We start from the raw sequence: 10,686 nt of genomic DNA, 5'->3' as shown, positions 1-10,686 counted from the left end.
AGGCCGCCGCCTGTGCGGCGGGGGCCGGATCCCCTTGGGGGAGATGGGGTCAAGCAGCGCTGCCTGAGGACAAGGGGGCTCCGCAGGCAGCTCCGCTCTTCAGCAGCGTCTTATGGGTGGCCTGGGGCTTCCATGAAAGGGAAAAACAAACAGACAAACAAAGAAAACCCAGCAGGGATAAAAGCTAACATTCTTTCACTTTCGGTTACTTTCCTTCCTGGAAGATGGGGAAATGCCTGAGGACAAGGGGGCTCCGCAGGCAGCTCCGCTCTTCAGCAGCGTCTTATGGGTGGCCTGGGGCTTCCATGAAAGGGAAAAACAAACAGACAAACAAAGAAAACCCAGCAGGGATAAAAGCTAACATTCTTTCACTTTCGGTTACTTTCCTTCCTGGAAGATGGGGAAACTGAGGGAGCAGAGCACTGTCCAAAAGCTAATAACACTGAGCTAGATAATAATGAACTAGAATCGTACTCCTCCCTTCATGCACAAATGTCAACAGGCTGCTGTTTTATTAGCTATCATTTCTTCAGACTCTTATCACTTAGAGCAGAAGACGTGGAAGGCCTCTGGGTGTTTACGTTGCGTGTCCAGCAGGGCTGTTCTCACCACCTACTGTTTTTCTCCCACCCTAGCTTTTGCACTCCGTGCCTGCAGGAATGTCTTAAGCCGAAAAAGCCAGTTTGTGGTGTCTGCCGCAGTACCCTGTCACCTGGTAGCAGAGCTCTGGACTTGGAAAAGCAAATTGAAACGACAGAAACCACTTGCAATGGCTGCAATAAAAAAGTATGAAAGTATTTGGAAATTAAGTACATGACATGTACTTACATGCTTGGCCGTACTGCTTAGAGGGAAATAAAGTGCTTGCTCTTCAGCGTTCTGCAGAATCGAGTCAAAATGTTTGTTCTGATAAGTGCTAAAGATATTTTATATAGGCAGCACCCGAATGTTGACATTCTTTCCACAGTTTTTTTTATTGTTATCTCTTCAGGAAGTGAATGTCAAATGGAAGACACTGATTTTTAAAATTATAGTAAAATATTGCTTCTGAAGTCGCTTCTGTGAGCGTGTCTGTGGGAGGAATGTCGTAATGAAACAGTGGATGTGGGTTTTAGATAGTGATATCTTTGGCTCTTAATCTTTGGCTCTTAAACTTATTTGCTTCATTTGAAATAGTTATGAGTCAAAGTTGTCTTATGGGTAGTGTATTCCATAGACTTATTGTTTTTTAGTGTCCTGCATGTTGAATGCTTGCATGGCATCCTTCCTGTCATTTCTTTTTTCTTTGTAAAGTTGGGCTTCTTAGCGTTAATTGAACTTATAAGAAAATATCTTAGCAGATGGCAAAGCAACAAGAAAAGGATAACTAGATGCACTAAGGTGAGGGTAACAGTTCAGTTAATTTCACTTTTTACTTCTAGGTAGTGTCTTCATTCTGTCTTCATTCCAGCTGCTAGAAAAATGTAGTGCCTTGAGTTACAGATTTCCTTATTGTAAATTTCAATTTTCATTAATGGGATTCAACAATTAGCAATCAATCTACACCAAGATCTGTACTAAAAGCCAAATTATTTTCCATACGCTGTCTCTTCTCCTTAGTGACCAGGTAAACTGGCTTTATATGAAGCGGGGTTTTTTTTTTTATACTATAGTATAGGTTAAGAAAAGTGAGCTGTCCTGAACAGTGTTGTATTTGTAAAATATTACAGGCAGCAAAGTTACAGCTTAACTAATCTATAATCTCAAAGCTTTCTGCCTCACCAACCTGAAGTGTTTGGGTTTTCCTGCTTTAACACTGTCTGCAGAAAGCTGCTTTGTTTTACATGTTTACTATTTCTGCTTAAAAGTGTAGAAGTAACTGCAAATAGTTTAAATTAACCTTGCTATGCAATTGTTGCCTGCACAGATGTATCTCTCAAAGATGCGTAGCCATGCAGCTTCTTGTTCAAAGTACCAGAATTATATAATGGAAGGTGTGAAAGCCGTAACTAAAGAACCACTTCACAACACCAGGTAACTAGCTCTTCTCTGGAAATACTTGTCCTTTTTTTTGTCATAAAAACAGGGCTGTTACTGACTAATCATGATAAAAATCTCAATTTTGATTCTTCTGAGAAGAATCTTTAAAAAATTTACATTACGGGGTTTCACGCGAACTAGAATTTTGGAGTAAAAGTAGACTTTACCTCCTTGCTCAGTTTGGGTATTAATTGTTTTAATCCTTTTACATTGTTAAAAACTAAGCCTTAATCCTGCATCTGACTGTTCACAGGCAAGCTGTTCTGCTTTCTACATAGTCCATGCACTAGACATCTTAAAGATCAGGGTACTCGGTAAAACTAGCTACTTCTTAAAAGAAAACTTTATCTTTCTGTCTCTTGATTCTAGTAACTTGTAACGAAGGGAAGTAGGACTCGTTGCAGTGCACTCATCTGCATTGTAGCATACTGGGCGGTACCCTGTGCATTTAAAAAAAAAAAATCAAACAAGATGGTAAATGGCATTGATAACATTCGTAGAAGAGCTCTCATTATGTGTAAATATGGATGATATTAAGACTTCCTTAAGCTATTGTTGGGAATTAAAAAGCTGATTCTTAAAATTAGCTTGTCTTAATTGCATAGAATAAGACTATTGCTTTAAATTATTTGTATTCTTAAGAGCTGGTAATACAACTTTTGAGTATTGAATCCTAAAGCTTTTACTGTTAACTTTCTTACAGCGATAAATAACCTCTTTTTCTCCCCCCAACCAGGAACTTCCCAAATCGCTTTACCTTTCCTTGTCCATATTGCAGCGAGAAAAACTTTGATCAAGAAGGACTAGTTGAACACTGCAAAACACTGCACAGCATGGATGCAAAACAAGTGGTAATAAAAAGTCTTCGTGCAAGAATTGCAATAAAGTCTAGTCTTAAATCCCTTTGAAACAATGAATTAGAGACTTACTCTTGAAGTTAAGTACATATTTATAATTACTCCTGTTAAAGTCAAATGTGGGTATGCTGTTCATGCATTTAACTTTTACATAATTTTGTTGTTGGTTTTCGATACGTTCTCTGGAGGTGACTAGCCTCTATTCCTGTTGCAGCTAGGTCACATCCTCCTTCCATATTTGAAAAATGGCAGACATTCAAAGTTAATTAGACACAGTAACAAACATAAAATTAGTAAGATACAGTTTCAAAAAAAGGTCAGGCATTTAATTTTCCCCTCTGCTGTTGTCAGCAAGAAGGTATTACAAACCATTGGGAAAAATGCTTGCAAAAAATAGCGTATCATTCTAGTAATCTTTATCTGCTGATACTCCCTCTCATACGAAAGGAATTGCAAGACATGGAACTGAATTTGGAACTTTCATTTTTCTGGAAAGCTTTTTGGAATTCAAATTATTTAGGAAAAAAGTTCCTTTTTTCCCTTGGAGAGAAGTGATCTTTGCAAAGGAGATCAAGGAAACTTTTCTGTTACTGAGAAATAAAGGCTGAAATCTTCTAAAGCAAACAGCTGTAGTCAATTCTGATTTTCAGAATGTGGAGAGAAGAGTAAGCCACTCCAGTTCAGAGGTCTAAGACTTGAATTCAAATTATTCGGGGTTATCTGAGGCTTTTGTATTAAATGTCCCAGCAAACTAATTGACATCACTTTGCATATAGAATAGTGGTTGTCACAAACCTCGAACTTCAATCTTCCATGCTGTCTTTGTCCTACTGTAAATGTTAAAGCACTTAACCGTCGGGGCTTAATTGGCTTTTTTGGGTTTTTCTTGAAGGTTTGCCCAATTTGTGCCTCAATGCCATGGGGAGATCCAAATTACAGGAGTGCTAACTTCATGGAGCACCTTCAAAGACGACATCGCTTTTCATATGATACTTTTGTGGTATGTGTTTCCTCACCCTTGGAATACAGCCTGATGACTCGTAAAACCCAGCTTTTTTACATAGCCACTACTGTGAAATCTCATCCATGCAGATGGTATCATGAGAGAAATTGGATTATTGGCAAGTCAAAGGAAGAGACAGCTTTTCTCTGTTTATTTGGTGTTGTATTAACCAGCATGGCTGTTGCAGTAAAAGAATTTCTGTACCCTTTGTTCATAGGATTATGATGCTGATGAAGATGATATGATGGCACAGGTTTTGATGCGTTCTTTGCGGGATAAATGAACCAACTAGAAGATTAACTGTAAAACCAAGCTTCCGTGAGGGGGAAATGCCCAGCATCCTCGCACTTCTCCCTGTACGTCCCAAGATGAACTCAGGCATCCAGAAATACGGAAGACTTTTTAATCCCTATCTCAGTTTCAAATCCTGGTTTGATATTTCTGTACCAGTCTCTTGTTAACATGGTCTATGCCGTTCAACCCCGTCAGCCTAATTTTCTTACTTGCTTCACACAAAGCTTAATTGTAAGTCAACATGGAGGAGACAAACCTGTTTTCCTTTACCGATGCCTATTTCTTGGTTTCTTTTGCAGCTGTGTTCATTTGGCTGTCTAAAACCAAAAACATACCAAATGGAATGGCCTGAACTAATTAATAAATCTCTCTCTCCCCAATCTCATTTACAAATCTTAAATGATAGTACGAGAGGTGTATTTGTAGCTCTGTTTTCCTGTAGTGAGACCTCTAGGTGCTAACTGTCATTGTCAGACCAGCTCTCATTTAAAGTGACCTATGATGCCTGTGACTTCATAATGGTTCCCAGTGTTTAAATTCTTACACGCAGCCTCTCAACTATATGGAAAACGTCTTCAGTATGAGTCTTCAAACTACAAACTTTCTTAGCAAATCTTTGCACCTGTGTAAGCAACTAGTTAAAAATATTTTAGTTCTATGCATGATGATTACTTTCTTCCATACTTTGACCAGAATTTGTAGCCTGGAAAATAAACTTTAATGTTGGTCTTAGTTAAAAAATGATGCATTTTAACTATCTTAGCAAATATTAATCATATTTGCTGGCTTTATGATTAAATTGGTGTTTTTGATACTGGTTTTCTAGTGATTTTAAGCCTTATGCTGGTAGGGGAATTCAGAATTTTTTTTCCAATACCTCTGCTTTCTACTTAAACTAAAATTTTCATATATATTCCTAGTTTTTCCATCTCTCAAGGCAAGCTGGTAGCAAAACTGACTAATAATTCATAGCACTTGCATAGCACTACCTTTCTGCATTACAGATTTTAACAGGTATTTTGAATTCCTGTTCTTCATTTAAATGTCACTAAAGTAGCTGAAGCTGTACTTAGATTGTTTTCCATATAATATGTATAGTATGCAGGTATAGCTTTCAAAGAAAAAGTAAAATATAACCCAGAAAGCAGGATGACAATTCCAGTACATGGTAAATGGATACTCTGTATTCAAGTCTGCACTTTCACTATAGAGATTCCTTTTTAGTTTCACATTTTCATTAGCTGCACAGACAAGATGCTGAGATCTAATGATCTAAGACACCTGACCAGAACTTGTAAATCACAGTAGTGTTGAGATGTCTAGTCTAATTTAAGCATGTTTAATCGGAGCAGTGGACCTGCATCACCACAGAATTGAGTACTAATTAATTTATTTGACCAGTAAACTTGATATCATTGCACTCTGCAGACTGTAGCATAGCCTTACCCTTAAAACAATGAAACGCACCCCAGCTAAAACCTCTTGATTAAACTTCGTGTCCAGCCAGACCTCTAACATATTTAAGTTGAACTTGGTTTTAGTATGTTTGTCCCCAACTTGGTGTGGGCTATTACAGACTCATCCTTAAGTATCTGCTCGGTGACTGGAAGCTCAGTCTTGAAGAGGGGAGGAATCTCATGGTACTGTGGAAAAAGTACTGTGTTTGGGGTTGGTTATTTTTAATGCTTGATCTGCAAAGAGATTACAATGTATTAGTGGTTGGATGGGGATTTCTGGGTTCTGGCTAGAACGCAGTTTGGCGGTACCCATTGACCGGAATCTAGATTTCTGCTATTATTCTAAGTGCACTTCCATGCAATTCTGATAAAACGTTTAAGGAGCAGTTAGAAGCTTCCGAGCAATTACTTTGTCATGTTTTTGACTTTTGAAGACAAGTTACAAATAAAGGTCATTTAATTTATAAAATCCTATCTTCGTGTCAACTCTCGTCATTTCTTCCTTGTGGTCCATACATTTCATTTCAGCTTACTTTGTCATTCATGTTTTTGACTTTTGAAAGTTACAAATAAAGGTCATTTAATTTATAAAATCCTATCTTCGTGTCAACTCTCGTCATTTCTTCCTTGTGGTCCATACATTTCATTTCAGCACCTCCCTAAAAACGGTTCTTAGCGGCTGTGTAACGCTGCAGGGAGCACGATAGACGTTGAGAAATGCAGAGGCTTCAACTTTTGGCTTCCATTAAATATTTTGTACTGGTTAGTTGCAACTTTATTTACAGTCTTTCAAACAGTGGACCACGCAGGTTATGAAAAATAGTTCAGGTCGAGTTCAGAGCAAGTTCTGCTAGAGCTGGCCGGAATACTGCGGGTGGCATCTTGTATGCGAATACTCCTATAAGCCGTAGAAACAAACCCCTCCTAGAGTTTCTTGTTAAATCGGGGAAAGTGTGGCCGTCCAGCAGGGCTTTTCTGTTGAAATCCTTACAGCTCCCATAGCTTTAACTCCTCTGGCTGTCAAGTTTGTGATGTTTGTGTCCTTGTGTTGTCCTCAGTTTAGGTGGATCCAAATGAGGAGGTGAAGTCTGGCTGGCAGCAATGACCGGTCAGAAATTGCTCGTGCTGGGTGATGGTACCCTGTCTGTGCAGACCCGTTCCTTGACTATACAACTTGAGTTTGATTTGCATCAATTTATTACTTGGGAGTTATGTCACAAAAGGTGCAGACCAAAAATACTGACTGGAAAATGCACGCTAGTTCTACTTTTACTCCTACGCTAATCAAAGTTAGAAGCAATGTCCTGGCACCTGCTAGCTTGGTAACAGCAGAATTCGCAGCACTGTTTTCTGTGCTGTGATGAGCATCCATAGAACCGCTCGGAGATAAACCTAGCCGTAGACTTCCACTTACTCCAGCTGCTGAAGAGCTTTGTGTCTCTATGCTGCTGACTTCATCAACTAAACAAATACAAATGTGTTTACACACGCTGTGCTATGTCTTACTGGTATTTGCTGGTTGATTTAAAAAGACATTCTGTTGAGAGGCGCGTGTGTTCTGTGTATAGCCGTGCATCATCTCATTTGTGTGCAGAAACTCGTGGTGAAAAAAAGCCTTATTATAAAACAAGCTAGTTTGGGCTTCTAAATCCAGTGGAATGTTACTGCAGAAGAGTGAATTACTCTGCCAGAGCTGCCCTCACCTCGTCAGCAACTGATCTTGTAGCCGCAGCAAATCCCAAGTGCCCATTGTTGGTGATAATGCAATCGGGCCACCTCGGACCTGTGAAATTCCCTGTGTCTGGCACAGGCAGTCAGCCTTAGGAGGATGATTAGCGCAGGGGGAGAGGGACAGAATGGGAGGAGACAAGCTTGCAGCTGAGCTATTTTTTTAAATGAATCTGTCTCCAGTCAAAGCCTGGCTTTAATAGGTCTGATAAATTGTTGTCAGCATTAATTGTCTAACACAAAGGCACCGCTTCATCTGGAATTATGGCAATAAATCCCCCTGGTCTCCTTACACGGGGGCGGGGGATGAGATCTTGTAAAGGATCCCATCTATAATAGAGCATTAACGGTATATTCTGGGTCCTCATGTCACCTGATTGACATGAAGCAAATTTGCTTCAAGGCCTTTGGCCTTTGGCCAGCTGTACTGGATGGTCACTGGTAAGAGCAGTGTAAGAAGGATTAACCTCTCACGCAATACCAAGGCTATGTTAAGTCACAGAAAAGCAAATGAGGGATGTGCTTACAGTCCTAAAGCTTTTCTTTGGTTTAAATATACTAAAAATGACAACAGGGCATTTGCCTGTTTTGGGGGTGAGTTTTTGTTTGTTTTTCTAACGCAGAGCTTCATGTCACAGTTGTATTGGTCCATGCTTCATTCTTCAAAAGCAACTCATTTTTTATGGGTAAACTACATTATTCTCCAGGTGATACAAACGAGGACTGTTGAAACCACTACAAAAACTTCCTTTTCCTTCCCCAAAACTCCAGAAAATACTCAGCGCTTAGTGAAAATAAGTGTCGTCACTACAGGCTTGGGTCTGTCTTCCAGTTCTTCTCACGTTTGTTCTGTCTTTACCTAGCGCTCAGACACCGGGCTTTAAAAAAATAATACAGTGGAGCTTCTGGGAGCTGTTTTAGTACCCCCAGGCAATGAGGTTCCCTGCCATTACACCAGCGTAAGGGAAGAAACCCACCCCGGGGGCTACGGCAGCTGCAGCGGTGGCCGGCACGGCGTGCGCCGACAGCAGAGGGAGGTCTTGCGTTTTGGAGAGAACGGGGCTCGCACCTCCCGGCCCTGCGCTCCTCCCCGTCCTCCTCCACCAGGCTCAGGGGCCTGCGATGGGCTCCGGTTTCACGGAGCTTCTCCGGTCTTGCAGCGAGGGTGCACGCCTGATCCCCACCCCTCACGGCCAGAACTTCCCTTTGCCCCATCACAGGCTCCCTTGGCGGCAGGAGCCTTGCTCCGCAGCAGGGTATTTGAGATGCTTCATGGAGCCACGGGGCCAAAGAAAGTAAAAGGAAGAATTTGCAGCAGACTTGCCGCTCCGGAGGTGGTTAGCGTGTACCTGAGAGCTCCTTGGGCTAGTCCATGTGGGTCTGGGACTGGAGCTGTGCCATGGGCTGGTGCAGGGCTGCTCTGACCACCCTGGGGCTCAGCAGCTGTGCTCCGCGGTGCTCTGGTGCAGGGTGGGAGGGCTGAGAAACCACTGCCATTTCCAGTCCATGAATCATTGCAGAGCTTCCCCTCCCCTCTGGTCTCCTGCTCTCTGTCCCACAGCTTGCTGGCTCACGGGCATAGGCAGGTCAGGTCACTTGATCTCGATTTTTTCCTCTAGCACATGCAAGTTTTTTCCACGCGCAGTGGTTGGAACAGATCTATCATTAACATTTCTGAAAGAACAGAGGAGCAGGCTTTTCTTCTTGAAAGAAAACCACCTAGTTGGGTTCCTCGTACAAGTGTCCCCAAGGTAACCACATCCGTGGCAGGTGGTGGAGTGTGGGGGGGCACTGGCGAGGCATCAGGGGAGGCACCTGCAGCAGGACCCGGGCTGCTGCCCCCTGCACCGCAGGGTGCTGCACCTCTGGACCCCCACGAGAAATGGGGTGGACCAGGCCTCTGTGATTTGCATCCCCCAAGGCCTTTGGGGGCACATTTTCCCCTGAACCTCAGGCTGGTCCAGGGATGAGTTGTGCAGATAAACACCTGCTGAAAGCCATGGGCAATTCTGCAGCAAAGGAGGGACGGATCCAGCTCCAGAGCACTTGGCTGCAGGAGAAGAGCTTGCAAACACGTCTCGTCTCTGCAGGACTGCGTGTGGCTGGTAGAATAAGCTTTCCAAGTTGTTCCTGCCCTGAGGAAAGACTGACAGTGAGCTCAGCCCCCTGCACTGCAGCCATGCCAGTGGAAAGCTTTGCTCCCCACTTCTGCATTTCATGTGGGTTGTGGCTAAACAGTAATGTGTGGTCAGCGAGGGCTGGCAGAACAGTGTGTGAAGGCTGAGTCACGAGTGGCCCGGCTCCATGGGCCCTTTTTTGAGTGGCAGGGCTGGCCGCTGGCCGGCAGCGAGGAGGCATTCCCAGCAGGTCCCGTTCCTCCTCCTCCCGCAGCCGCCCGCCGCTAGCAGCTGTCTTGGCCTGGAGCTGAGCTGAGCGTGGCTCCTGCAGCAGGTGGCTGGACCCATGCCCTGAGCCCTTCCAGCGGGGAAATCCCCACGTGAGCCGGAGGGACGGGGTGAGCTGGAAGCCCAGGCTGGGCTTTTTAACTGCCAGGCCGGGGGGACCGCTCCAGCTCTGCTCACCACTCCCCCAGCATCCGCTAGCAAGGCCTGGGCACCTTCCCGTGGGCACGTGTCCCCTGGGGAGCAGAAAGCCAAAAGGAGCGTGTGCCTCATTGGGGCTGTTTGACCCACACTGCCATGCCTGTGGGGAAGGAGTCAGGGGAAGGCAGGGGAAAAGAAAATCAGAGGGCAGCTTGCTAGGGGAGGCTGCGCTGCCTGAAACCTGCCCAGCAGAAGGGAGAAGCATGTCTGGGCAGGTGCCCCGACCCCTGACTGGGGGAGGGAGTCAGCAAGGGCCGTGCTGGATCCATCCCGCTCCTTCGCAAGTCATTGCCTCTTCTCAGAGGATTAATAACCTGCGGCGAAGCATGCTCCCCCCGCCGGGCTGTGTCCCGGCAGTGCTTAGGAGCAGCGGGACGCGGCGGAGGCTTGTCCTAATCTGCACCGCAGTCCCCAGCGGTGGGGCAGGGGCAAGGACAGCCACGCGTGGGGGGGGCCGGGGATCACCCTCCCGGCACAGCGCTTTCCTCCAGCCCCCCTTCTGCAAGTCTCCCCGGCTGGGGCACAGAGACCGAGGGTCTGTCGCATGGCTCCTTGCCCTGCTTCCCCCCGGAGCATCGGCTGGTCCCCGCGGGTAGCGCGGCACAGGGAAACACTCCGGAGAGAAGCCAGAAATGGCCCGTCGTCATCGTCAGCAGCGGCGGCGGCGGCGATTTCCACGCGGGCACCCGGGCAGGCAGCGCGGCCGTCCCGCGGGAGCGGAGCCC

At 44.8% G+C, this 10,686-nt stretch overlaps 1 protein-coding gene across 1 annotated transcript in view; it reads left to right on the top strand.

Annotated features, from left to right (window-relative positions):
• Positions 1 to 4,320, top strand: part of RNF114 (ring finger protein 114) — a 7,329-nt gene extending 3,009 nt beyond the window's left edge. Inside the window, exons 2-6 of the mRNA XM_009274092.2 lie at positions 636 to 786; positions 1,907 to 2,013; positions 2,756 to 2,870; positions 3,769 to 3,876; positions 4,097 to 4,320. Of these exons, the coding sequence (XP_009272367.1) occupies positions 636 to 786; positions 1,907 to 2,013; positions 2,756 to 2,870; positions 3,769 to 3,876; positions 4,097 to 4,162 (547 nt within the window). The 3' untranslated portion in view covers positions 4,163 to 4,320. The remainder of the gene's footprint in view (positions 1 to 635; positions 787 to 1,906; positions 2,014 to 2,755; positions 2,871 to 3,768; positions 3,877 to 4,096) is intronic.
• The last annotated feature ends 6,366 nt before the right edge of the window (positions 4,321 to 10,686 follow it).

The sequence above is a fragment of the Aptenodytes forsteri genome, unplaced genomic scaffold, assembly GCF_000699145.1.
Source record: "Aptenodytes forsteri isolate BGI_AS27 unplaced genomic scaffold, ASM69914v1 Scaffold159, whole genome shotgun sequence".
Taxonomy (NCBI): Eukaryota; Metazoa; Chordata; class Aves; order Sphenisciformes; family Spheniscidae; genus Aptenodytes; species Aptenodytes forsteri.
The sequence above is the reverse complement of the archived record's forward strand: the minus strand, read 5'-3'. Positions and strand labels throughout refer to the sequence as shown.